Source organism: Mercenaria mercenaria, chromosome 4 (assembly GCF_021730395.1).
Source record: "Mercenaria mercenaria strain notata chromosome 4, MADL_Memer_1, whole genome shotgun sequence".
NCBI classification, from domain to species: Eukaryota; Metazoa; Mollusca; class Bivalvia; order Venerida; family Veneridae; genus Mercenaria; species Mercenaria mercenaria.
In genome coordinates, this window is record NC_069364.1 from 20140272 (window position 1) to 20167241 (window position 26970).

The window sequence follows — 26970 nt, forward strand, 5'->3', positions numbered from 1 at the left end:
AGTTTTAACATTCTGTGTCGAGAGGTTCTCATTGGAAACGGTTTTCCATGTTCAGGCCCCTGTGACCTTGACCTTTAACGGAGTGACTCCAAAATCGTTAGGGGTCATTAACTCTGCATGACCAATCATCCTATTAAGTTTCAACATTCTGGGTCAAGTGGTTCTCAAGTTACTGACCGGAAATGGCTTTCAATGTTCAGGCCCCTGTGACCTTGACCTTTAACGGAGTGACCCAAAAATCGATAGGGGTCATCTACTGTGCATGTACAATCATCCTATTAAGTTTCAACATTCTGAGTCAAGTGGTACTCAAGTTATTGATCGGAAATGGTTTTCAATGTTCAGGCCCCTGTGACCTTGACCTTTAACACAGTTACCCCAAAATCAATAGGGGTCGTCTACTCTAGCAGCCCTACAACTCTTTGAAGTTTGAAGGTTTTAGGTCAAATGGTTCTCCAGTTATTGCTCGGAAATGAAGTGTGACGTACGGACCGACGGACGGACGGACGTTCTCACGAAACGGTATTTATGTGACACCCCCATTGTTCTCTCTATTGTTCTATCAGTCACATAAAAAGAAAAAAGTCACATAAACAGAACGGAATGAATGACATCAAAGAGAAAGTACCGCTATGAAGTCACTTAACCATCATTTCGCGGGCACGGAAGGACGGACGGACGGACAGGACAAAAACAATATGTCTCCCCCGGGGGGGGGGGGGGGGGGGGGGGGGGGGGGGAGACATAATAATTTTGACTTTTATATTGAATTTTTTTTTCGAGAATTAATCCAGATTTTTGCAAAATTTCTATTTGCATAATATTAAAATTATGAAAAAATATTGACTGTAGTAGGCATACATATAACAACTTGTAAAATTAATGACAAAGTTTGAAGACAATACCGCTTATAAAGTAACGTAATGTTTACAATAATCAGACCATGTACATGTCAACTCATTCATTTCTATAGAATACTAGTCTGTAAGGTGTTGATCCTTCCCACGATTTCGTGTAAGTTAGGTTTTTATCCATTCCTCATGTAAACTGAGTTCGGTTTTTATCAACTCGAAGTTAGGTTTTTATCCATTTTCTCGCTGTCAGTACATTTTAACATGTATTGTGAGAACATGTAGTGGGTTAATAACATAGTGTAAATGGGCCTATAAAGCAGTATATTTTTGCTTTCAAACAACAAAAAAGTAGAGGCATCAAAAGCATAAAGGTATTTTTTTTAAGATTTTTGTAAAATATTTCACTGAAAAGTTTGCCTTGTTCGTCGACATTCCACATGAAAATACAAGGGTTGATATATTTAACATGATACATTTTGAAATAAATATACACTTGATCAATGGAGACAGATATAACAACCAAAATATTCCTTTTTACATCAAAATTACACAGACAACAAAGCTGTAACAGCTTTACATCCTCCATGTTGGCACTGAGTTAGGGTCGCTGAACAGAGTTAAGATTATCCGGGTACATAGTGTGGTTATGCACTACTAGGCTTGGCAATGATTACTTTTGTGAAGTTTGATTTAATTCCTCCAGGTGGTATTGGATCGGTTGTCCGGACAAGTTAAAAACAACAAGGGTCATTCATAACTCCAATGAAAATCACTGAACCGGAACATGCCGACAATATGCACAATGAAGCTTGACACTGAGCATTTCAGTAAGGTTTGGTGGAAATCCGCCCAATAACATAAGAGAAGTGGCCAAAACATAATGAAATTTTATTAATTAATGGCCATAACTCCGCTTGAAATCAAGTAACTTCAAAATGCCGACGGTAAGTACAACTCGGCTCAGCAATAATCATTCTTGTGAATTTTGTTGTAAACCCGTCCAGTGGGGTTGAATGAGTTGCATGGACAAACTTTGTTACATACAGAAGGACAGACGTACGGACAGAATGACAGACAGACGAACATCACTAACACAATTCTTCTCCATCAGTACATGTGGGCATTATTTTTTTTGACTGAGACGTAATCATAAATGGTACACAGTATTGACCTAAGAATACCTATGGTCATGTAGGGTTTCATCACTGGCTATGTCCAGATAAATTTATGGCATTCGGTCAAAGTTTGCCTTTTTTCATCTTACATAGAAAATGAGATTTTTCACTAAGTTGTATTTCGAGTAGGAAAGTTAGAAACAGAAATATGTTGCAATAAATTCAGAAGTAATTTGTATTTTTTAATATTATCGTATTTGAGCTTGTATTGTACTGACAATAATTAAATATCTGATATAAATGTTGATGAAGAATAAATTTAATTGAACAAACTTGCAATTTTCTTAACTTACTTACAGTATGAAATGAATTATACTTTAATCAATCAGAACATATGAAGTTAACCAAATTCATATAGCAGCTGTATGTGAGCTTATAAGTTTTTATTTTGACTAAACATTATATACTATGATGGCTTACTTTTCAAACTGAAATTAATTTTCCTTACAATTTTTAATATCTCACCCTGACTGAAGTTCAGCTGAGCTACGAGTGATTTATTTTTATTTAGATTCAAATTAAGGGTAAAGAATATCTTGTTATCATCGCAGTTTCTAATATAAGGTAATTATTCATAACACTTGGTATACTAAATTTTATATTAGTGTTTGTGTTATCCGAGGTATTGGTAGTTGATAATTTTATTAGTGTATGGATACTAATTGTTTTCAAGTATTATCTTAGTCCACAGTGCTGTCATGTTTCAGGACCGTTGGAATCATATAGTCAATTCAATTTTACTTTTATAATAGAGTTCTGATTAAACCGTTGCTAGTGGCCATGTTTCAGGGATTTTGGACAGTTCGAAGACTCAAATAATAAAAAAAGTGGAAAAAGCATATGTCGCTCAAACGCCGAGTCCCATACTAGTCTGCTTACTTGATATCTATGCCTCCAGGTGACCATTTTGTAGATTTTATTAACAAGTATATGTTGCACGACTTGTGTATTTGTGATAACACTTTTCATCTCCGTTATATTGTTTTTCAAATAGTTTACATGTCATTTACTTTATGATTTTTAAGGAATATCAGAGTTAAGATATAAAAAAAAATGTAATAACTAATAATAACTATAAGCATTGTACCTTACCATTTATTTTAAAACCATTTGTAACCGTGGCAACAGAGATATTTAAGGTGACTTTTATTTTGTATTGTTTTCATACTAATTTACTGATAATTATATTGTTCTACATCAAAACTCTCGTTTGTCTTTTATTCAGACCAATGTGGTCTCAATAGACAAAACAAAAGCAAACAAACAGGCATTATGTCACAATACTTCTATACCCAAAGTGAGGTTAAGAGCACACAGCGGTGAGGGGCAAGTAACACAACGTCAGTGACATTAACTACCTTACCATGGAGGCACCTTTGATAGTTTGAAAAATACATTCTCGACAATGTATGATTTTATCTTTTGTAAAAGAGAAATTAATCAAATTTACATTTTGCTTCGATCATAGTTCTTTGATAGTACGCAAGGTACATCAATATGTAATCAAGCTAGAATTATGATTCATGATTACTGCACTCCATGTCGATGACAGAAAGGACAAACGGACAGAGTAGCAACTACGAAACATTCCAAATGAGCAACAGTGGAGAATGCGTTTGTGAGAGGCAAACGTTAATTTTTAATTTTGTAAATAAATTAATGCATCGGTTTTGCGAACAGATTAATCAAAACTAGAGATATGTTTGCTGTTTTAAACCACACCAATGACGGACACATGAAGGAAAGTGGGCACAATTTCTAAATTGCCTCTCTAATCTTAGGATGACAAAGATATGTGTAGTGGCATACATTTTACAAAGGTATATGCTAGAGCTATTTAACGCGTCCTGTGAGGACGTCTCAATGTTGTCAAGAGCATGTACGAAGTTTAAAACCTCCTTGCATGCAAAATGTTGTAGGCCGAAAATTGACAAAAAAGTGGTAACAAAAGTTGATTTAAAAAATAAAATAGTTGAGCTTTAGAGTTTGAAAAAAAAAAACAATAAAAAAAAGTCCAACTGATGCCTTTAACCTGCAATTTGGGGATCTCTTTGATCTTGGCAATTATCTTTAAAAAAATAAGAACATATAGAAGACAATATGACTTTAACGACTGTAAGAAGATCCATTACATCTACAATTTTAGTTGCGAAAGTGCAACAAAACTAATTCACCACAGACTCCAATTATTTTAAAACTTACGGAAGATTCACTTTTCCAATTAATTAAGCAGACAACCCATCTTTTTTGTTGACGAGATTGCTTTAGTAAATTATGATGATTTGAAAAATCGAGGAAAAACAAAATTTTATCACACGCACACACACACGCACGCGCACGCACGCACGCACACACACGCACGCACGCACACACACACACACACACACGTTTTATGATATTACAGTTTCCAATAGAAAATCAGATATTACAATTAAAAACAAGAGGGCTAAGATGGCCCTAGGTCGCGCACCTGAGAAACACACCATAATACACCATAACAGTGTAAACATGTTTGACCTAGTGATTTCATAGAACAAATATTCTGACCAATTATCATTAAAATTGGAGCAATAACCTTGAGTATAAACAAGTATTTTCTTTGATTTGACCTAGTGACCTCGTTTTCAATCCCAGATAACCCATATTCGAACTTGATCATGAATTCATCAAGGCTATCATTCTGACTCTATTTCATGAAGATCAATTGGAAAAAACAGCCTCTATCGCATACACAATGTTTTTCTTTGATTTGACCTAGTGACCTGGTTTTTGAACCCAGATGACCCATATTAAAACTTAACCTAAATTTTATCAAGACTATCATTCTGACAAAATTTCATGAAGATCAGTTAAAAAATACAGCCTCTATCACATACACGAGGTTTTTCTTTGATGTAATCTAGTGACCTACTTTTTGACTACAGATGACCCATGTTCAAATTCTACCTAGATTTCATCAAAGCAATCATTCTGGCTTACTTTCAGGAAGTTCAATCGAAAAAAAATACAGCCTCTATCACATACACAAGGTTTTCCTTTGATTTGACCTAGTGACCTTTCTTTGACCCCAGATAACCCATATTCAAACTTGACCTAGATTTCATCAGGGCAATAGTTCTGACCAAATTTCATGAAGATCAATTGAAAAATACAGCCTCTATCGTATACGAAAAGTTTTTCTTTGATTTGACCTAGTGACGTACTTTTTAACCCTAGATGACCAATAATCAAACTAAACTCAACCTAGATTTTATCAAGGCAATCATTCTGACCAAAGTTCGTAAAGATCAATTGAAAAATACAGCCGCTATTGCATACACGAGGTTTTTCTTTGATTTGACCTAGTAACCTACCTTTTCACCCAAGATGACCTACATTCAAAACTTGACCTAGATTTCATCAAGGCAATCATTCTGACTTAATTTCATGAAAATCAATTGAAAAATATAGTCTTTATCGCATACACAATGTTGTTTTATTTTATTTGACCTAATAGCCTACTTTTTGACCCCAGATGACCCATATTCGAACTTGAACTAGATTTTATCAGGGCAATCATTCTGACTAAAATTCATGAAGATTAATTGAAAAGTACAGCCTCTATCGCATACACAAGGTTTTTCTATGATTTGACTTAGTGACCTAGGTTTTGACCTCAGATAACCCATTTTCAAACTCAGATTAGATTTCATCAAGGTAATCATTCTGACCAAATTTCGTGAAGATCAGTTGAAAAATGCAGCCTCTATCGCATACACAAGCTAAATGTTGACGGACAGACAGACAGACAGACAGACGACAGAAGCCGGACGCCGGACGCCGGACATCGAGTGATCAGAAAAACTCACCTGAGCAGTGCTCAGGTGAGCTAAAACGTATCATATTCTATAAAATTTCATCGGAATTTTACTAAAGCACTATAAAAATCTATATACGTTTAAAATTTCAGTTTTGATATATTAAACGTTGCCAAAAGGAGTCATGATACATTTAGCTGCGATTCTTCCTAAACTTGTTGAAAATTCTGTTTCTTTAGTTGACGATTGTGCTCTAGAGTATTTCTATAATAAGCTACCTACCTTTCTATCCTAATTTTTAGGTTTCGAACTAATAATGTCATATAGATCAAATAGAAAATAAGGTAAACAATTTAGTTCTATGATTTTTCTTATTGACTTAGTTTATGAACAAACCATTTCTGACTAAGTTTCATATATGGCAGGTCGAAACTGCGCCCTCTCGACAATTAACAAAGTTTGCATCTGATTTGACAAAGTAAACTAGAGTTTTAGTATATATATGTTTTATATATGTAGATATCTTGCAATTTCAAACCTGATTTACTTTTTTCAGATAAAATCGTTTGTTTGCTTGCTTGTTTTGGGTTTATCGCCATTTTACAACATATTTTCAGTAATGTACCACCGGGCAGTTAACCTTATCAGTGTTCTTGTATTCCGAACTAGTTCAAACCTGTTTTCCGCAAGTAACTGCAGACTTCCCTACATGAAAGAATCAGATTTCAGACAAAATGTCTTATCAATTTGTCACAGAAAACATACGCCTCACCCGAGGATTGAATTAACAGCTCCGCAATCTACAGATCTGCTCTCTGCCTGTTATTTCTTTTATTTATATATTTATTTATTTATTTTTGGGGATGGTGGTGTGTGGGTGGACGGGGGGGGGGGGGGGGGGAAGTGTGTTAATGTTACACCGACACAATTTTATGTCAAAGTTTTAATGGTGGATAAAGATCCAAGATGCCACACCCTGCATTATTTCACCACGAAGGCAACTGGGCAGAACCGCCGATCTTCCGTAAGCCAGCTAAATGGATTCCTCATATGAAGAATTCAACGGGAGTATTAATGCTCTAACCCATATCAGTGAGGAGCAAGTGGTAAGTAGTCAGTGACCTTAACCACTCGACTACACAAACACAGATGCAGGAAAAACAACAACCTGGTGACAACATTATGGTGGGCTCGATAACTGAATTATAGTAAAGGAAGAGGGGGTGCAAATGTAAGGGAGCGAAAATGCAAGGTGGAAAGTGGGTTGGGTAATTTAGGTAGGCGTTGTAAAGAGCAAACAAACGCCAAAAAATACAACATTCGCAACACAAAAACAAGACAGAAAGAAAGAACTTGAAAATAAAGGCACCATTTTGAACGATCAGTAATCCATGTAAAGAAAACTGGGGTTTCACAAGACAGTGTGATAAAAATCACTCCCGCTAAAAAGGCTCTAACATGGTGACACAATACTAGATAATTTAAAGTAAAACATAAATAGGGTAAATAATCTGAGGTATAACTACACTTATGTACTCAAGTACTTTTCTGTAAGTGCTGCAAACACTGAACTGTTCTGTTTTCGATTAAATTCTGTTAGCAAAACGAGCATTGATACACATATAGCAAATAATACAAGTGTTTATAGTAAACTATTGTAACTTGTCCACATTCTATCTTCAATAACTGCAATTAGTTTTTTAAAAAATAAATAAGAAACGTCATGATGCTTCTCAGATATTCGAAAGAGAGAGAGAGAGAGATAGAGAGAGAGAGGGAGGGAGAGAGAGAGAGAGAGATACAAAATAATAAAAGCTAGAGTAGGTGAAATTACAAAAGTGTAGCATTGAACACATTTTAATATAATGCCGTCCTTTGCAGCAAACATGAAACAAAGTTTTTGCAAGTCTTAAATGCATGCTGTTAAAAACTCGTGGTTACGACGATTAATGAATTCAAATCTCAATTCACAATTAAGATTTGTCATCCAGCTACTACGTATATAGCAACCAATGTATTGCACCTACCACAAAAGTGTGCCACCTGTAAGTTAAATCATGCACCCTGTGGCATTTTGCACTTTAGCTATAGTCATGATAATTTTTCATGATATGCTTCGAGCTATATTTGTATTTCGGCCTCAGCTTTAGTACATGTACATACTTTCAAACGAAAGGCGGTCATTATCAAACACTGGTTCTTTAATATGGAGGAGTATAATTATCCTGCTGAAAATGGTAATGTATTAACAATTAGGCAAGAACAAAAATGCAATTTATAGACATGAAATAGTAGAGCCACTACCACAAAAATGTTGAATAAATTAATGACCTCGGACATTTTCCTATTCAGATTGCCTATTAAGTAAACCCTAAACTAGTTCTAGACTTTTAAAGTAGCATGATAAAGATAGTTCAAGATCATTTCATGATATATTCGACTACATTTTAAAAATTTGTGAACAAAAAGGAAGACTCTATTGACATTTCTCATTCTCATTTCCATTAAATACTGAACATTAATAATTTTTTGGTATTTAAAATATTTCCCCCAAGTGACACAGCAAAATATTTTTCACATGCCTTTGTATATCATTATTATATACGTCTATTGCAAAAATGGTACTTGGTCACAGGGTGGAAAGTGTTAAAAATTGAAAAAGCTACATAGAGGGTGTCAGCAAATGAGTTTTGCATAAAATATTTTAACACTTATTGCATTTGTTTCTTAAACCTTACATATCTACAGTGGTATCCGTTTTTTTGTAAATATTTCAAGCATATAAAACACTATAAAAAATAGATAGTGGGCATTGAAAGTCAAGCTTGAAAGCAGACTGATTCTGTTAAGTATATCTTATTTATTTATCAGGTCTGCTGCCTCTTAAAAATCTAAGTCTATCGATTGAGTGTCATCAGTATTGGGACAATGCGTCTGTCGCAAGTCATGAACCAAGCAAATGGCTAACATATACTAGTATAAAACTAGATATATGTGTCTTCAACCTAATCATTTAAAATGATACAGACGAACTTCTATGGGAATAGTTCTACTGTGGTGCAAATGTCTTTTTACCCTTTACCGAACTGTAGGACACAATAATAGCATAAGAACAACCTTTGCTTAAATTCGAACCAAAGAACCACTGTATCCAGCATCATCAACTCTAACAGTCCAGACACTTGAACTGACCCCGGTGCCTCCAGAACTAACACTGACGCACCCAAAACTGACACTAACGTCTCCAGAACTAACACTGACGCCCCACGAAATTAGGCTGACACCCCCAGAATTAACACCAATTCACTCACAATTTATTCAAGAGCCGACCGAAATACTAGTAACGACTTTCAAAGAACTAACAGTGACACCCTAAGAGTTTATACATTAATGTTGATACTAGCTGTACCATTGATATATTGGACCAGTAGATGTTTTATTATTACATGTATTATTATGTTGTTTTATTCTTTTTTTATTGGAGTAACAGCATAAATGCATTAAATGCATACATGTTCTATAATTATTCCAATATAAAAAACCGTCCGATCTTTTACGAAGCAAATTTAACTATTTGTTTACACTTCAACCATGTGAAACTAAAGGCATGTACTATCACGAGACTCCCGTGCATTTTGAACCTCGTGGTGAATAAACTGAATTTACTTTAAAGTATGGTGTCTCTGTTGAACCAGTTATTTGTTAATTTCAGAGAACATACATTAAAGAAGTGTTTATCAGATTATGAATGTGTACGAATATTTACTAGTCTACTTTATATTAACGACGACAGAAAACAAGTGTGCACTCGGCAATTAGCAAGTCTATTATTTTCAAGTGTATACTGAACACTGATCCCAATGTTCGTAATTTTAAGATAAAGAACTTGTTATCCTTGGTTTCGTAGACAGTCTTAGTACTGGACCGCTGCTTCCGCTGTCGACACCACAGACACTTGGGGTTCGGACCCCCATCCACCCCGCTCTCCACCGCCCCTGGTTAAGTTTAGCCAATAGTTTTTAGCATTTTACCATGTACTGTGCATAGGCGACGATTATAAAACGCATTTTGTAACATTTCAGCGTGTTTTTAAAAAATGTACTTTTTACCATCAACGCTCTCAATACCACAAGATTTGAAACATCGCACGGACACTATGGAAACTATAGCCAATTAAACTTTTAAATTAACCCCTACCAATGAATCACTGGTATCAATCGACGTGTCTGTTACCATTCTGTCAAATGACACCGGTCTTGACAACTGTCATTTGTATTCCGACCGGAAATCAATAAATATTATAAATCAGTCAATCTAAATTTTTATGGAACACTTCCTTGCGAACTGATCCCTGCTTTGTACTGCGCATATCGTTGCCGGGTACCAAAATTAATACTGCTACGATTACATTATACCGGATTATCGCTTCAGCACGTGTTTCACGAGGTTTGTTTACATAGCGGAACTGTCTGTTTGCATCTTGGACAGATATTTTTATCGAAGCGTATAATTTTGGCACCCGATTTACGACATGCGATACACAAAGCGAGGGTCCAGCGCAAGCAAGTGTTCCCATTGTTCGTGCGATGTTTCAAATCTTGTGGTATGGAGAGCATTGATGGTAAAAATACATTTTTTTAAAACACGCAGAAATGTTATAAAATACGTTTTATAATCGTCGCCTATGCTCAATACATGACAAAATGCTAAAAAATATTGGCTAAACTTAACCAGGGGCAGAAGAGAGCGGGGTCGTTGGGGTCCGAAACCCAAGTGTCTGTGGTCGGCACCGCAGTAATCACTACAATGTAAAACGCATGCAGTGTCCATTTCTATGCCGGAATTTCAATACACATTTATTATCAGTTTAAATCAATGAAAGTGTGAAAACATATCATTGGTTAACGGAGAACCAAGCTACAGAAAATTTACTTTTGAGATATTGCTGATTTAAATCATCAGGTTTTCGCGTGAGAAGTTCAGTTGATTGCATTTTGTTAAATGTTTCGTAGTTATCTACAGTTGTATACAAATTGTATTACCTCCTAATATATTTGGCTGTACATTTTTTCTGCGATTTATTCTCACTGTTTTTTTATAAATATGCTGCATAAATTCTCATATTGTAAAAAGGTCGATAGATCAAAAAACGTTAGTTTACGATGCTTGAAACATCTAATAAGGAATCACTATACACATCGAACTTGTCCCGGACCAGTATGCGGAAATACTGTGGCCCAATGTTTCAAGATTGTCTAAAAATATTTGCATATATCGTGATAAAGCAAATATTTCGATTGTTTTTATAATTTATAAATATACAATCACGTATGTGTGAGACAGTTACGTTAAGTAATTTCGGTAGTTACCACAGAAAGTGCCGAAAATTCCATTTCCACCAAATTTTCCGTGAGATAAGCAGCGCGTAAGTACATAAATTCCACTATAATAAATTAAACCTTTCTTATACTTTCACAATTTCTGAAAAGAATTTTGAATCGTTGCCAAATCTTGTTCACATTAAGTCTGAGACTTGTCTTACAATTTTAGGCAGTATGGTACACCATACGTAGAAAAATCATCGTCCGCACTTTGCACTACTTTTATGTATGCTGAAAATAGCAACATGTACAGATTTATAATCGTGTTAATACATGAGGTGGTCAGATTTGAAAACAGATTTTGTATTAATTTTAGTTATATTCAATAAGACAATTCTCCTCTGCACTAATTGAAACTTTGAACTAACTTTTGCCATTCATGAATTTTTAATAAAGTATTTTGAAAGGATTTATAAATGTAACCAAACATTCGGTAAAATATCTTCTTTGTTTATTTCCAAATGTTAGTTTTACTTTTTATACTTTAAGTTCAGGTCTTGCAAACTGAGCTGTTTTTATACCCTGGAACAGCTGCATTTAAAACCTTTTGTTCACTGTATTTTCACACCTCAAATGAAGGTCACTCTAAATTCAAGATGGCGGAAGTACCTTAACCACTAATCCACCTATTCATGTTTTGCTGAACCACAAATATTAATATCCGTTTTGGCAGTGTTTATCATAACAGTTTCTCTAACAAGTCAAAGCACCTTGTCAATATATCAGAAAGAGGGAATATAGTCTATGTACAAATCCTGTGTTTTGTCCACAGAAGATAACTCCTAAGGCCATTCAAATTTTGTATAATTTTGTCTCAAAATCAGACCATAGACTTATGAAGTCAGAATATATAACAGAATTATTCCTTCTAAAAAAGATTATTTAGTCGGTAGCCAGACTAAATTGAATAGGCAGACATGTTTACAACTTAAGTCACTGACGAGTATTACATTTGGCAAAATTTGTAATGTAAGCGCTGCATTCATCTAACCGTTTTGTTTCCGATTAAATTCTGTAAGCAAAACGAGCATTTATCAACCTAAAATATATATACAGGTGATACAAGACTTAGTGCTCATAGTAAACTCCTGTAACTTTCCACATTCTATCTTCAATAACCCTATTAACTTTTAAAAAGATGATGTCAATCTCCAAGCAAACTACTTTTTAAAATCAAAAAAATCATTTCTGTGAAGTAACAAAACAAAAAAATAGTAACCTTGTGTGAGGTGCTATGTTTATTTTCCTCTTCCTTTTTTTCTACATTTCCATCTGTACTCTGAAATAAAAGATATCAAATGGCTATGATAATTGTTAAATCTTCAAATAGTTATAGTTTTGCAATTAAGAAAGTATCTTCAATATTTTTGATGACATAAGAATGCATGATAGGATGCAATATGAAATACAAAAATGTATAAGAAACGTATTGATTTTTGTCAGATATTCGTTAAAATAATAAAAAAATAAAAGCTAGGGTAAATTACAAAAATGTAGCATTGAAAATATTTCCACTCGGTATCCTTGCGACAAGAATATATCAGTTCGGTGACGTCTGAAAAGATTGCATTAAACTCGAAAGATATTCGTACAGAAATCGCAGACAAGTCGTACGGAACTCGCAGGGAACCCGGCCGTACCGCCTGCGATGTCCGTTGTATCTACCATAAAATGTATGCTGTCCTGTAAGTTAAATCATGCACCAAGCGGCATTTTGCACTTTAGCTAAAGTCGTGATAATTTTACAAAGCTTTTGCAAGTCTTAAATGCATGCTGTTAACAAACCCGCGGTAACAACGATCAATGAATTCAGATCTTAAGTCACAATTAAAACTCGTCTCCAACTACTTCGTATATACGTACATCGTTGCATGTGTTTCTTAAACCTTACATATCTACAGCTGTATTCGTTTGTTTGTAAATATTTCACAAATAGAAACACTATAATAAATCTATAGCGGGCATAGAAAGTCAAGCTTGAAAGCAGACAGATTCTGTTAAGTGTATCTGATGAATTTTTCAATCAGGTCTGCTTCTTCTTGAAAATCCACCAATTGAGTGGCATTAGTATTAGCACAATGCGTCTGTTGCAAGTCAAGAACCAAGCAAGAGACTTATACAACAAGATGTATGTGTATTCAACCTAAACATGACAAAAAGATATAGACGCACTTGTATGTGGTGGAAATGTCTTTTTACCCTTTACCTAACTGTAGGACACAATTATAGCACATAGAATGCATTTTAATAACACTCTTTGCTTTAATTCGAACCCAAAAAAAACTGGATCCAGCATCCTCAACTCAAACAGACCAGAAACCTGGACTGACGCCTCCAGAGGTTACACTGACGCACAAAGAACTAACAATTACGTCCAAGAACTAACACTGACGCCCCAGAATTAATACTAATTCACCCACATCTGAAACTTATTCCGACGCCGACCGAAATGCTAGTTACGACCTTAGAGAACTAACAGTCAGGCCCTAAGTGTATCTATATTAATGTTGATTCTAGCTGTACCACTGATATACTGAACCAGTGGGTATTTCATTATTACATGTATTATTATGTTGTTACATTCTGTTTGTATTGGAGTAACAGCAAGCACATTTAAATGTTTGCTAGGCATCAAAAATAATAGGCCACATGTGCATGACTCTGTGGCGAAGCAACTATTTTCTAACCAGATCAGGCCTGGGCTTACAGATAATTTGGGAACTGAAAAATTATACAAATCAAACCTACAATATTATGGGGTCTTGAAAATAGCTAATGATGAATCTAGAACGTGCCCAAATGTGTCATAAATTGCTAAAACCCAGGCACCTCTGGATCTTTAAAGGATTGGCAGTTCCCTACACACCTCTACTGCAACTGAAAAAGGCCAGCTACGTCAATGCATGACCAGCTACACCACTGCATGGATTTAATATATAACCCTCTTTATAACAGCCGGTCAGTTTTGTACATGCATGTGTCAATACAGAATAACAGTAAACGTAAAGAAAACAGACAATAGACATTTGGTCGTTGCACAAGTTATCACGGGCGTTCAGGGGTGAAACGATCTGAAGCAGAGATGTGTACTGAAAGTTTAAAGAGGCACCACAAAATAACTGTACTCTTTTGTGTTTCCATGGTAATTTAACATGCTTTGCATGAAGAAAATGAAAAATGACAAGTATCTAGTTACAAATTACAGTGACATATTTTAGGCCAAGACGATGTGTGTAATGTCTTAACATTTTTTTAATTACTGTAGCAATATCTACAGAAATCAGTGTATTAAGTTATATCTCAAAACACAGTGTAATATGGATATTATTACTATGCTAACAAAAAACATTCTGCGATTGAGGGAATTTGCTAAAAACTCGTAACTGATCTTTTGTATCTGCTCAGTAAAATATCACTGTGTACTTAAGGATGTACGAGCGTTTTTTTTTCAGGATATCCACCATTTTGAAAAATGTTTCTTCGAATATTGCTTTCTAACAAAAGTTTTGCCAAAAAATAATGCTAAATAATTAAAATATGGCTAATAATGTACCATTTAACCAAATATATTATGCTTTTTGCGAAAAAAACATTTTCACCCTTATTTTTGGCTGGCATTTGCCTAAAATTGACGTAAGATTTACAATGGGGTAGGGGTAGGTAATTTCAAATATCTATTAAAGTAGATTAGGTTTGGTTTTGATATTTTTCTGACTGGTACATATAATGTTATGCTATAAACAAAATAAAAGTTTTCAAGATAGCACTTTATATTATCTATAAAATATAAATTAAAACAAAAAGAACAAAAAATATCAAAATTCACCACTTTTTAACAGTTTTTTTCTTAATAAATCTCTTAGAAGCACGGTGACCCCAACTTTTTTTCTTTCCATTTTGAAGTATTTTTGTATGTCATTAATGCTGCAAAATATTTTGAAGATCTTAACGTCAGAATTTTTTTTTTGTAGATCTAACTACGCTTTTTCCATTGAAAATAAAGTGGGTGGGGTAATTATGTCAACACGTAAAACTTAAAGAGATTTGTTAGTGACAATTATGCTTATATAATACTAACATCACCATATATTCATATTAACCTGTAAGACCTGAAATCCCTATAAGATTAAGTAGGATATTATATGTTTTATAAAGTAACAACATTTTTTCAATTTTACAAAATTTCAGAAATGCGTAAACAGTGGGTGAAGAAAATACCCTATAAAATTAAAACGAGTTCGATGACCTATGTTTTTTCTGCTCTTGTTTGTCTTAGAAACTAATGTTCTTCAAGCTCACAGGGTATGAACAAATTCTTAACGTTAGAAAAAATTCGCTCGTACATCCTTAATAGAGAAAGTCACACAATCTAATGTTATGTTTTAATAACGTCAAAATTACTCATATGAATTAATGTATCGATTAGCTTCTCATTACATGCAAAAAAAGAATAACTTTAATTCCCCGTATATGACCTTACACTTCAAACATGAAAATGTATGGACAAGAAAGACATGTATATTATAAATAAAAACTATTGTCCAAACTATCGAATCTGCTATTACATATGTTTTCATATTTCAAAAGCGTTTTACACATATAAATAATATCATTTCATTTCTGTAGACTGGAAGGATAACATGTTTAGATGAACAAAACGGTTTGTTTCGAGAGGAAACATCATTTTACCGGCAAATCGACTTTTAACTTGAAACGAACGGTCTTCTTTGAAGCAGTTTTTCATAATTAAAATAATCTCATTGTAATAAAGAATCTTAAAGTAGATAATTAAGTGAAATTAATGAAAACACGTCAAAGCCCTGCTTTGAAGAACTTGTATAAAATACTAAGTTCGATACTTTATGTCCAATGTCTTGGGTTTATTTATATTAGTTTAGGAATGTAGACCTCAGGATAGGATATTAATTAGTCCTCTATAACAATATGACTGATTATAATATGTTGTCCTCCGCCACCCCCACCTCTTATCTTTATTCATTTCTTTTCGAAGTTGCCAGTACGCGCATAGAACATGTTATATGCTATAGGCAGGAATACTGGTTAGTAAACTGACTGCCGTTTCGTAACTTATCTTACAACAAACACAATTTTATGCTGGTAAAAGCTATTTACTGTTTGCGAAGAGTGAAGTATAACATGTTTCGGTTAAGACAAGATCATAGCTTTCAGAAATATTTCTTTTTCACAAACTGAACTGGATATTCATTTTTACCTCATTCATAGTATAGAAAAGAATTTATGACAGGTGGTCATTTGTCTGTTCCTTTAATTAAACTTTAAAGCGAAATGTAAGTTAGGAAACAGACTGAATAAATATTTCTTTCTCTTATACATCATTTATCATTAATATATTTGTTTGAAAATAAATTAGATGACTAAATATACTGTATCGGGAAAATACTGTAATAATACTTGATGTTCCTGCGGTATCGTTCCGACATATATGTACAAACACGTTTTATTCTATGTGAAAATTAAAAAAAATAAATGAAACCGGTTAATCATGGAATTTAGTTTATTGTCAACTTTAATTTTTAGTTCTCACATTTTGAGGTACGGAAAGGAAAAACAAAGATATACCAGTTTTAATTAGGTAAATGCACATATTCTGTTCATTTCTTAAAAACGGTCATGGTGGCTATACTAATGATAGATGGAATTGATAAGTACATATTGAAGTAGATATATTGTGTAAAGTCATAAATGAAGTTTCCATATAGACACTTCTGAAGCATGCATAAACGATGTCAATCACACTATTTACATGTAAAATCAAACTAATTCCTAGTTATTTGTACAATTTATATATGAGCAAGCAGACGTCAGTGGGGACAACAGACATTCAAAATATACATTTCTTCTCTCAGTAAAAATATTAGCAAAACTTAGCTATAGTACTTTCGTGAATATGGGAATTTTATGCGTTATAAATTTATAATGATTTTGTTTCTAGTCTTCGAATGTTTGATAGTTTGTAGATCATTCAGATAACATCGATATACATGTAGCAATACACGCTGTACAGGCAGGGAAATGAGCCAAACATAACAATTTAGTCCTAAAAGGGTCAATCGTGTCCATTTGAGCAAACACATGAATGCACCATGAAAGGATGTTACAAACCAAAGTGTGTGATACTCCATTGTGAGATATATGAGACTGATGCCGTTTGAAGCTTTGTGTTTTCTTTATATTTACCTGTCGTGGCCCCTAGAAGCGGCCAAAGTGGAACCATTTTAACAAAAGTTGGAAAGGTCTATAGAATGATATTACAGATCGAGTATGATGAAGATTCATCAACTGGTTCATAAGAAGAAGACGCCAATAAGGATATGTATATCATTTACTACCGTATATTCCCCCTCCTTAATAACTGCAACCTCAACTCTTTTCTTTGTTTCTTATATTGTTAGTACAGACATATACTACTGTACAGCTAAGTGTTTAGGCCTACACTCACTTCTAAACACACCTTGGTATCTGTTTCTTTTTTTCATAATTTATATGCTTGTACTACTGTACACCAAACAAAATGTATGTTTTGTGTGATTCTTTAGGTCAAAGGCGTGATACACAGTAACCTCGCGATTAAATGTTTTCAACTCAATAACAGAAAATGTTTTGTTGAACAGTCCATAGAATATATAGAATAGTTACCTGTGGTCGGTAAAGGACCGTGTGTTAGGGGTCAGTGAACTATAGGGCAAGGTCATAGTGATATTTAAAATGATAAGGCCATCATATGTGCATATGAGATTAAAATACGTAATTTGTTTGTTATATTATTTGTACTATTTGAGGTCATAGCAATCGCATTTGTTGCCGTAGCAGTAACATAAAAGAACATGCATATGCTCCTTATCGCATCTACCAATGTATCATTTTTCATGAAAACTTTAATGTTATCGCATGATCCCACTTTTTCTCTGTTTTTGTCATATGTTTGGACAATTTGCTGCGAAAGAAACAAAATAAAAGGATGTACATACTGCAATCCATCCATGTACCAAGTTTCTTGAAAATCACCCTCTAGATTAAATTATCGTACAATCCAACTTTCTGTAACTGACGGACGGACGGTCCGACAAAGGTAAAGGGGGAGACATATTGTAACAATACTCAATTCGTCCGAATACTGTGACACTTTTACTTCCTCTGGAATCACTTCTGTACACGTCGGTCTCTTACATTAATACCATAATTGCAATTTATATTCAGACGATAACAATATTATATGTCATCCTCTTATTATTCCATTACTTCAAAATTATTTCAATATCCGTCATCATCTGGGCTTGGCATACTTCCATTACGGAATCATACGAAATAGTTCCGAAGTTAACTGAATTAAAATGTCTACACTGTGACGGCGTACTAATATATCACATGCCCCCCTCCTCCGTGTACCCATTTGAGGTTTTTGCAGAGGTTACGTTCCGGCTAAAAGGGTCATGTGACTTTTTCTTATAAACAAGCCAGATTGTCTCGGATCTTTGTCAATATTAATTCTGTTTACTACTTTAGCGATGCTACCACTATCGACGGTTGCACATAGAAAATCTCTACCTTGATTGGTAGTATTAAAATCTCTTAAATAAATATTTGTCCACTATAAATAATGTCTTTACAGGTCCTAAATCTCTATAATAAGATATAAACATGTAAGCTACATTAAAGATGTAGGCAGTCCCCATAACTGGAGTAGTTTCTGGATATAATTGTATATGTTACGATAGACCTTTGTATGAATTCATTATTACTCTGGATGATGCTAGCTATTATGTTTTTGATGTGAATACATGAAAAGTTTGAATGTTACACTACGTTGGCTCCTACTTTTACCTATACTGACTACAACGTCCGCCACGAATACCTACATTTCGTGTAAGTAAGAAATAGTACCTCTAAGAAAAGCTATGTAACTCAACGTAAGAGCGTCGAAATTGTTCCGCGGACTCGTAGGCTCTCCCAGCTAGCGTATCAATATGTCCCCTGGTGAGAAACACCAGTTTGGTACGAATGTCGTTATGTAGACCTAATGCATGTTATAACTTAGTGATAAATTCCTAGCATTCTTTGCTTCCAAAGGATCTTTTTACAGATTTTATTAACTATCACAACAGCAATCTTTAAGTGCCGTGTGGCGGCTGTACAAAGTCTTCCCGTACTTGGATTCAGTACTATTTTCTGGTCCTTTGGGATCATGGAGTCCATTCAACACATGTATAATAAAGTTCCGCTTAAGCCGGTGCTAGGGGGCGTGAGAGGTGTTGCACTTTTCATTACCTCTCATGAACAGACCCAATCAAACCAAGTCTGCTATTATTCTTTTTGGTTGCCTTCTTTGGATATTTTTACAGATTTTATTAGATTTCTAACGGAAATACGTCTGTGAGTTTACCGAAATAATTTACCATGCTTTTCAAATATCGATATCGATATTGAAATGAGTATGCAATCTTTTTTGGAACATATACTTCGAAAAGATTGTAAATAGATCAAGGTACTTATTTGAGAGGAATCTTAATGGCTGCAATAAAACACACTTGTAGATAAGCGATCGTTTCACCGATTCTCATAATTTTAAATTTTGTAATTATGTAACTACCGAATAGAATTGCATAAAACTTAATGTGCAAGAAACATATTTCTGTTTTAAACGTTAAAGCTTATATCGTCGTGGAGCATCAGTCTACGGGTAGATCTCTGATTAGCAAATATCATGCAAACCTATCGTTAGATGTTTTTTTTTTTTTTTTTGTATTTTGTTTTAATAGATTCTTATTCCCCATTATTGTTCGTAACATCGAATTCAACTCAAAGAAATACTTACCACGCCAGACTTCGGATGCTTTTTCCTAGCCATTGAATACGCCAGTTTCTGCAGTGAAACAAAACATTTCCACTGTTATTGATTAAGAAGCACGGTATGGTAATTGTTACAGTAAAATATTACAATCTTTCGTTTAAAGAATATTTATATCAAAAATCAACATAGAGGATTAAGTAGGGTGCTTTTACCTTCTTTTTTGGGGAAACTATCTCAACAAAAGAAATCATCCATTTTACATGTTCTGTTGGCAGTTTCTTCGTTTATTCACATCAAATGAGACATAAATTTGCCCGTAGTATAAACGAGTCTGAGAAAGGAATTTCTTTTCGGATATAAAACTGTTTATATAAACTTAATTCTGACCTGTAACGAGTTTATCATATTACTGATGTCTTAAAATATGGTATAGGAAAGAAGAAAGCAAAAAGAAGAAATGAGTTTTTTCTTTTTCTTTGGAGTTGTCAAAAGACAATCCTTTTATTTATAAACTTTTGTTTGTTTGATTGTTTGTTTGTTTTGGGTTTAACGTCGTTTTTCAACTGTATAAATAGTGCATAACAATTGTAAAATCATGTATAACAAAGAAATATGTTTTCAGCTACAATAGCTCAGCTCATTTATTATGGTAACGGTAGTCTGATAAATTAAAGGATGAATCCTCGGTATGTTATCATCAATCGTTGGAAACAGAATATATTGGTCTAAATTCGTGCATAGTATTTTAAAAAGAGTACTAGCTTTACCAAAAAGTTGAATGTTTTTATCTATTGTATATAAAATGTTTGATAATGTGATCCAGAGATCACAGTAGTTAACCCAAATCAGCTATAAATGACACAACATCTATTATTATCAGCAATCAATTATAATTATAACAATGAAAAATGAAAAGGGAGTAAAACCTTTTCTGTGCTTATGTGATACGTTGTCAATGTATTATATATACAAAATATTCTGGCAAAGATGCTCGTAATACTTCAACTCTTTGACTGGAACATTGCTAATTTTAGGAGAACTTCGAATATATTTTCTTTCTTTTAGGATTGTGCCAGCCACTCTATTTTTACAATGGCCAAATTCCGAGCTCCAGCCGCAGTGATGGAGTTGTCAACAACAATTTAAAAGCTACAATCATCAACAAAGAGTCAAAGAGTTGAAATGATATTAAGGAAAATGTCATTGGTGAAAATTATAAAAAATTAAAAAAGAGAAAAAGAGGACAAAGAATATTCCTTTGTGGCAAACCTGATAAGATATATGCAGTATAAAAAGAATCTTCAGAAAGAACCACGTTCTGCTTTCTCTCAAATAACTACTCATGAAACAAATTTAGCAGATGTATGGTAGATTAAATTCCAACGTGAACAAATGACCTTAGTGATATATGCGTCTAAATGCACTAGGGATATCACAGAAGACCGCTCGGACTCTTTTCCTATTGCTTGATTAATAGTAACATATATAGAAACTATTTGGTTGGCAGTTTAAGCATTGGGAACAAATGTAGATTGAAAAACTGAGATAGTGTTATTTGCTATATAGATTAAACGATGTTTATGAATGACTTTTCTTGTACTTTGTTGATTGTGCGAAGAAGATATAAAGGTATCTGGTATGAACTAGTGTGGATCTTTTTTTAACAGCACATATATGAGCTGATTTCAATTGGGGTGGCATTTGTACAGTTTTACTGGACAAGTTAAAAGGCTGACAGTGTGGTCTTGCTAGCCCCTTTCTTTAGGATCTTGTAATTTACGTTATCTAGCCCTGCAGCTTAACCTTATAGTTGGAGGGTCTATTCTTCTTCTTCTTCTAAGATGTTAATTGAGTAAAGTTTTGGATTGGTTGTAGTGGTTTGCATTTTGGGCTGTAATGTTTGACTGAAAGACATAGTTAAGCAGTTTCGCTTTATCTGTATCTACTGTGTGACTAAAAAGGCATTATCATTTAGTGATAGAACAGCTGTGTGCTTTTGATGGAGTCATTAATTGTTTAGTATTTTCCAGTAGTCAGACCTTTTAAGGGTTTCAGTCTGTGGTTTGTTTGAAAGTTTTTGTCAAAGTTGTGTTATTGCACTTACTGATAACTTTTCGTATTTGTTTGTTTGTGTTCAGGAGATGTACATATTTAGTTAGTTTTGCCTTGTCATTTATTTTCTTTCATATATATATATAAAGAATAATAAAAAAATATATATAAATAAAAACATCCAATGGGTTTCCTCTATCTATATTTCTGTCTACCTACCGGTTTCACATTGTAGAAGGTTCTACTTTAAAAATAAATAATAAAATTTTTCATATGAAAGAAAACATGGATTGTACTGTTCAAAATGTTTTGATTTGCAATGGATGCAAAGAGTTTTATATTGGTCAAACAGATGATAAATTAAGAAACAGAAGGACAGATCATGGTAAGCAAATAAGAGACCCATCAACAAGACAATTGCCTGTTAGTGAACATATAGCTCTATGCTTTAAAATGGACCCACAGTATTTAATTTTTCCTTTTTATAAATTTCATAGTAATATTGTTGACGTCATAAAATAACGTTGCGTACATATGTGTACACATGTGACGTTGCGTAGCAACTACACATTTTTTATATGCCTGCCCTGATGTTTTTTATATGAAACCGGTAGGTAGACAGAAATATAGATAGAGGAAACCCATTGGATGTTTTTTCTTTTTTATTTATTATATACTTGTCCAGGAGTAAATATATATATACCGTTATGCATCCATAGAGGATTTAGTTAAGGAGTCCAAATTATTGGAAGCAGCTTGCAGCTTCTCGTCTCAGGTTGTCCTAGTGGGGTCAAATCTCCATATATTGCGCTTATACTTTTTTAAGTTTAGCTTTGAACAATTAATTAAGACAACAATAGATTGGACAATAAAATCTATGATTTTGCCCAAGAAAGGTGTCTCCTACTACATACAGAGAAAAAAGGGTCGAAAAGTGATTATAATGTTTCAGTGAAATGTGCTGGCGCATTTATGATCTGTTTCCTGTTGTATTGTATCGTTATGTCATTTATCTTACTTTTTGTTGTCGGTTTTTAGCTATCAAAAGTAAAGTCACCTGTAATGTTTACACTATTTATGTTTTTGTCAAGGGCTAGACCGATAACATTTTTTATGTTTGATAAAAGAAGAGGAAAGGAGCAAGGAGGGTAATAGAGTGTACAATAAAGATTTTTTCTAAACATGATTCCATATACACTCGACTACAGCAATCTGTAGATCAGACCTCCTTATTGCTGGGATATGACTTTTAATATGAAAAAGAAAACCGCTATGGTTGTCACCTGTCTGTCTTTTCTGACTGGTTCAGTGTTTTTCTCAAAAGTGATAGAGTCAGACTCAGTATCATTACTTTATGAGGTTTTGGTAAAAGAGATGACTTCGAAATGCATGAGGTCACTTTTGCGGAAAAAACCTCACAAAGTACAATGACTTTTAAAACTATCCACGAAATCAGAAATGGACGACAAAGAAGAAGAAGCTATGATGGCAGAAAAGAAGGTAGACCACTTTTCAAGTCAGATAAAGAGTTCTTATAGTCATAGCCATACATGTTATCAACTCAAAAGTTGTTAAGCGTCTCACAGAATCTTCATCTGTAGTGCAACAAAAAGTCCTACCTTCGCTTTATATGAGGTTAGTTTTACAGACATTTAGTTAAACCTGGACTGAAAATACTGAGTGAAAGTAGGAGAAAATGTTTGAACAGAAAGGTAATGATTAGAAAAATAATTGGATCGTAATTGCACATTTAGCTGTCATGTAAAGTGTACAAGATTAGATCAACAACGAGTTTTGTCATTTGTCAAAAGGTGAGGTAAAAATAGTCTTTCAGCGCCAGTGTGTACATTTAGTTGTGATTTACCCGCTTTATACGCGGATATATATATACCTAAATGTAGAGATTAATTTACAGTGAAGATACCGTAGCGGATTTTTATGAAGTGCTAACAGATCAAGGACATATAAGCTATATGTCAGTGTAAGAATTTTAGAACATTATCATTCTTGTTATCTTTCAAACATTTAATAAATACTGTTGCATGTACTAATGTCACAGCTACTGGAACTGCATGTGATATATATGTATGAATTAATGCGTATAATCAGTTTAAGGTTTATGAGTATATTATCAACATACAGGAAAATTGGTTAAACGAACCACATTTTTACCAACAATCTACTTCACCATTATAGTGGAGCCTATAAGACTGAAATTAGGCTCAAATTGTGCACTTCTTTATCTAATACATTACTATTATCTATAAGGAAACATTTTAGATATAGAACCCACCTCTACCTTCCCGTTTATGGTGAATTATAAGGATCAGAGTTATGTCCCTTGACATTATTTATAAAAGGCATTGGTACACAAAACCCAACATATATATCCTTTCCGCAACCTTAACGTACTAAAACGTATTAGCGTCTGATGGCCCTTTCACGCTTCCGTAGAAACAACATTTATTACACGAAACTTATTTTAAAAATATTTCTGAAATGTCTAGGTCTGCAGCGCTCAATTACAGTTATATTTTACATCTGAGGCATATACTGACACTCTCAGACAACATCAAAAATGACATTTTGAGCGATTTGATTAAGTTCCAAAATTATCAAATCCCTTACGAACCCCTGTGGGATTTGTGTTTATCCAGAGTTCAAATATTTTTTTATAGATTAAAAGCTAACATGCTGTACTAAAGCCCAGGTAATTTCAATTCGTAATAAAGTGCTGAAAATTGACTCCCCAATAGCAAAAAAAGAAGTCCACCCGCATACAGTTAGACGGGGTGACCCCTGCGCGTGAGCCCTGACTATCTACGAATCAAAATGCGGCTTTCGTTTTCAAGTTTTGAATTTCTACTTTCATTTTACTTACTTCCGGAAATAGCTGAAGGTCGAGTGACGTCATTTACTGTGTTGTCAAAAACATACAAATGCCTGGCGATATTGCATAAATATGTGCTGGCCGTCCTAAGGTTATATAATACAAATGTCCCATCATTTTATGCGAAATGTATGCCGGAGGAAACTATTAATCAGCCTAGGTGTTCAAAAATGAAAATCATGAGCATATCTGAGATGTTTTATTCAGCTGTCTTTCCAAAAACGATGTTATAAGTAGTAAAGGACATGCTCACAGGTTGTGAATCCCTATTTGTATGCCCCTTTTCGAAAAGGAGGGAGATATTGTTTTGCAGATGTCGGTCGGTCGGTATACTGACCAATCAGTTTCCGGATTATAACTCAAAAACGTTGGGGCATAGGACCATGAAAGATGATAGGGAGGTTGAACATAACCAGAAAATGACCCCTATCAATTTTCAGATCAGTAAGTCAAAGGTCAATGTAACAGTAGCCCATAACAGTAAAACGGTTTCCGAAAGATAACTTAAGAATGCGTAGGTCTAGGGTCGCAACACTTGCTACAGAGGTTGAACATGATCAGCGAGTGACTATTGATTTGAGGTCAGTAGGTCAAAGGTCAAGGTCACAGTAAACAAGAACAGGCCTACAGTTTTCAGATGATAACTAAAGAATGCTTAGGTCTAGGATCATGAAAGTTGATAAGAAGGTTGGACATGACCAGCAAATGACCCCTATTGTTTCTGAGATCAGAAGGCCAAAAATCCAGGTCACAGTATCCTGGAAAAGTAAAACCGTTTCCGGACGATAACTTCAGAACACTTAGGTCTAGGATCACGAAACCTGATACGGAGGTTGATCATGACCAGCAGATAACTCTTGTTGATTTTAAAATTAGTAGGTCAAATATCAAGGTCACAGTGGCCCGGAATATTTTAACCATTTCTAGATGATAACTTGAAAATGCTTAAACCTAGGATCAGCTGGTTCACGAAACTTGATAAGAAGGTTAACCATCACCAGCAAATGATCACTATTGATTATGAGGTCAGTAGGTCAAAGGTCAAATATTAAATTGACCCAGAACACTAAAGCCGTTTCTGGATGATAACTTGAAACGCTTAGGCCTACGATCACAAAAAATGATAGGTTGATAATCCCCATTAGATGATCCCTTTTGACTTTGAGGTCAGTAGGACAAAGGTCAAGGTCACATCGACCCAGAACAGTATAACAAAAAACTAGAGAATGCTTTGGTCTAAGATAAAATTTGATACGGATGTCAGTTATGACTAGATAAGAACACAGAATTATTGATTTGAGATAAGTACGTAAAACGATCAGTGCAGAGTGACAAAATAATTCCTGTTCCTTGTGCAGTTACTGAATGCATCAAGGGGGCCTTTCGTGTTCTACGAGCTCTTTTCTAAAATATCCGTCTGACTGGCTGTTCATTTCTATACTTGTCCAATAACCTAACACATTTATCAGATTCTTGCCTTCCGCAACGTTATTTCAGATTAAAAAAAAAAAGACATGCATAAGTATCATTTCATTTGACAGTGCAGAAATATCCAACAGTTTTTACTTAGGAATAAGAACAGGATAAAACCTTCAGATCAAGTTGAGATGTGAACAAAGTCCAATAAATTATATAAACATAATTATTAACCATAATCTTGTTAGCTTTACCAAAGCTTTAAGATCTTCCCTTAACTCTTACCCAGTTGAAATTCTTTAATGAATTTATCCATCTTTCGATTTAGACAGTACTATTAACTGTTAAAAGGTGTGCTTACCAAAACGATACTGACTGAATAGCAAACAATGCAGATCTTGGCAGCATGGATGTGCAGGCTGATCATGATTTACCCTGGTCGTAAAGACAGAATCACCTTTGTACAGCATGCTTTAAGTGTAAATGTAAGCTTATCGTTTGCAGGACATGATTTTAATTATATTTAACTATTAAATAAAACAATACTATACACGTGACGTTTCAAATGCAAGTTA

At 34.2% G+C, this 26970-nt stretch overlaps 1 protein-coding gene across 1 annotated transcript in view; it reads right to left on the reverse strand.

The window, feature by feature from the left end:
• The window catches only part of LOC123551132 (ankyrin repeat and protein kinase domain-containing protein 1-like), a 217463-nt gene that overhangs the window by 79092 nt on the left and 111401 nt on the right, over positions 1 to 26970 (reverse strand). The window contains exons 5-6 of the mRNA XM_053542067.1: positions 20062 to 20109; positions 12427 to 12486 (exon numbers count right to left, since the gene is read on the reverse strand). Coding sequence (XP_053398042.1) covers positions 12427 to 12486; positions 20062 to 20109 — 108 coding nt within the window. The remainder of the gene's footprint in view (positions 1 to 12426; positions 12487 to 20061; positions 20110 to 26970) is intronic.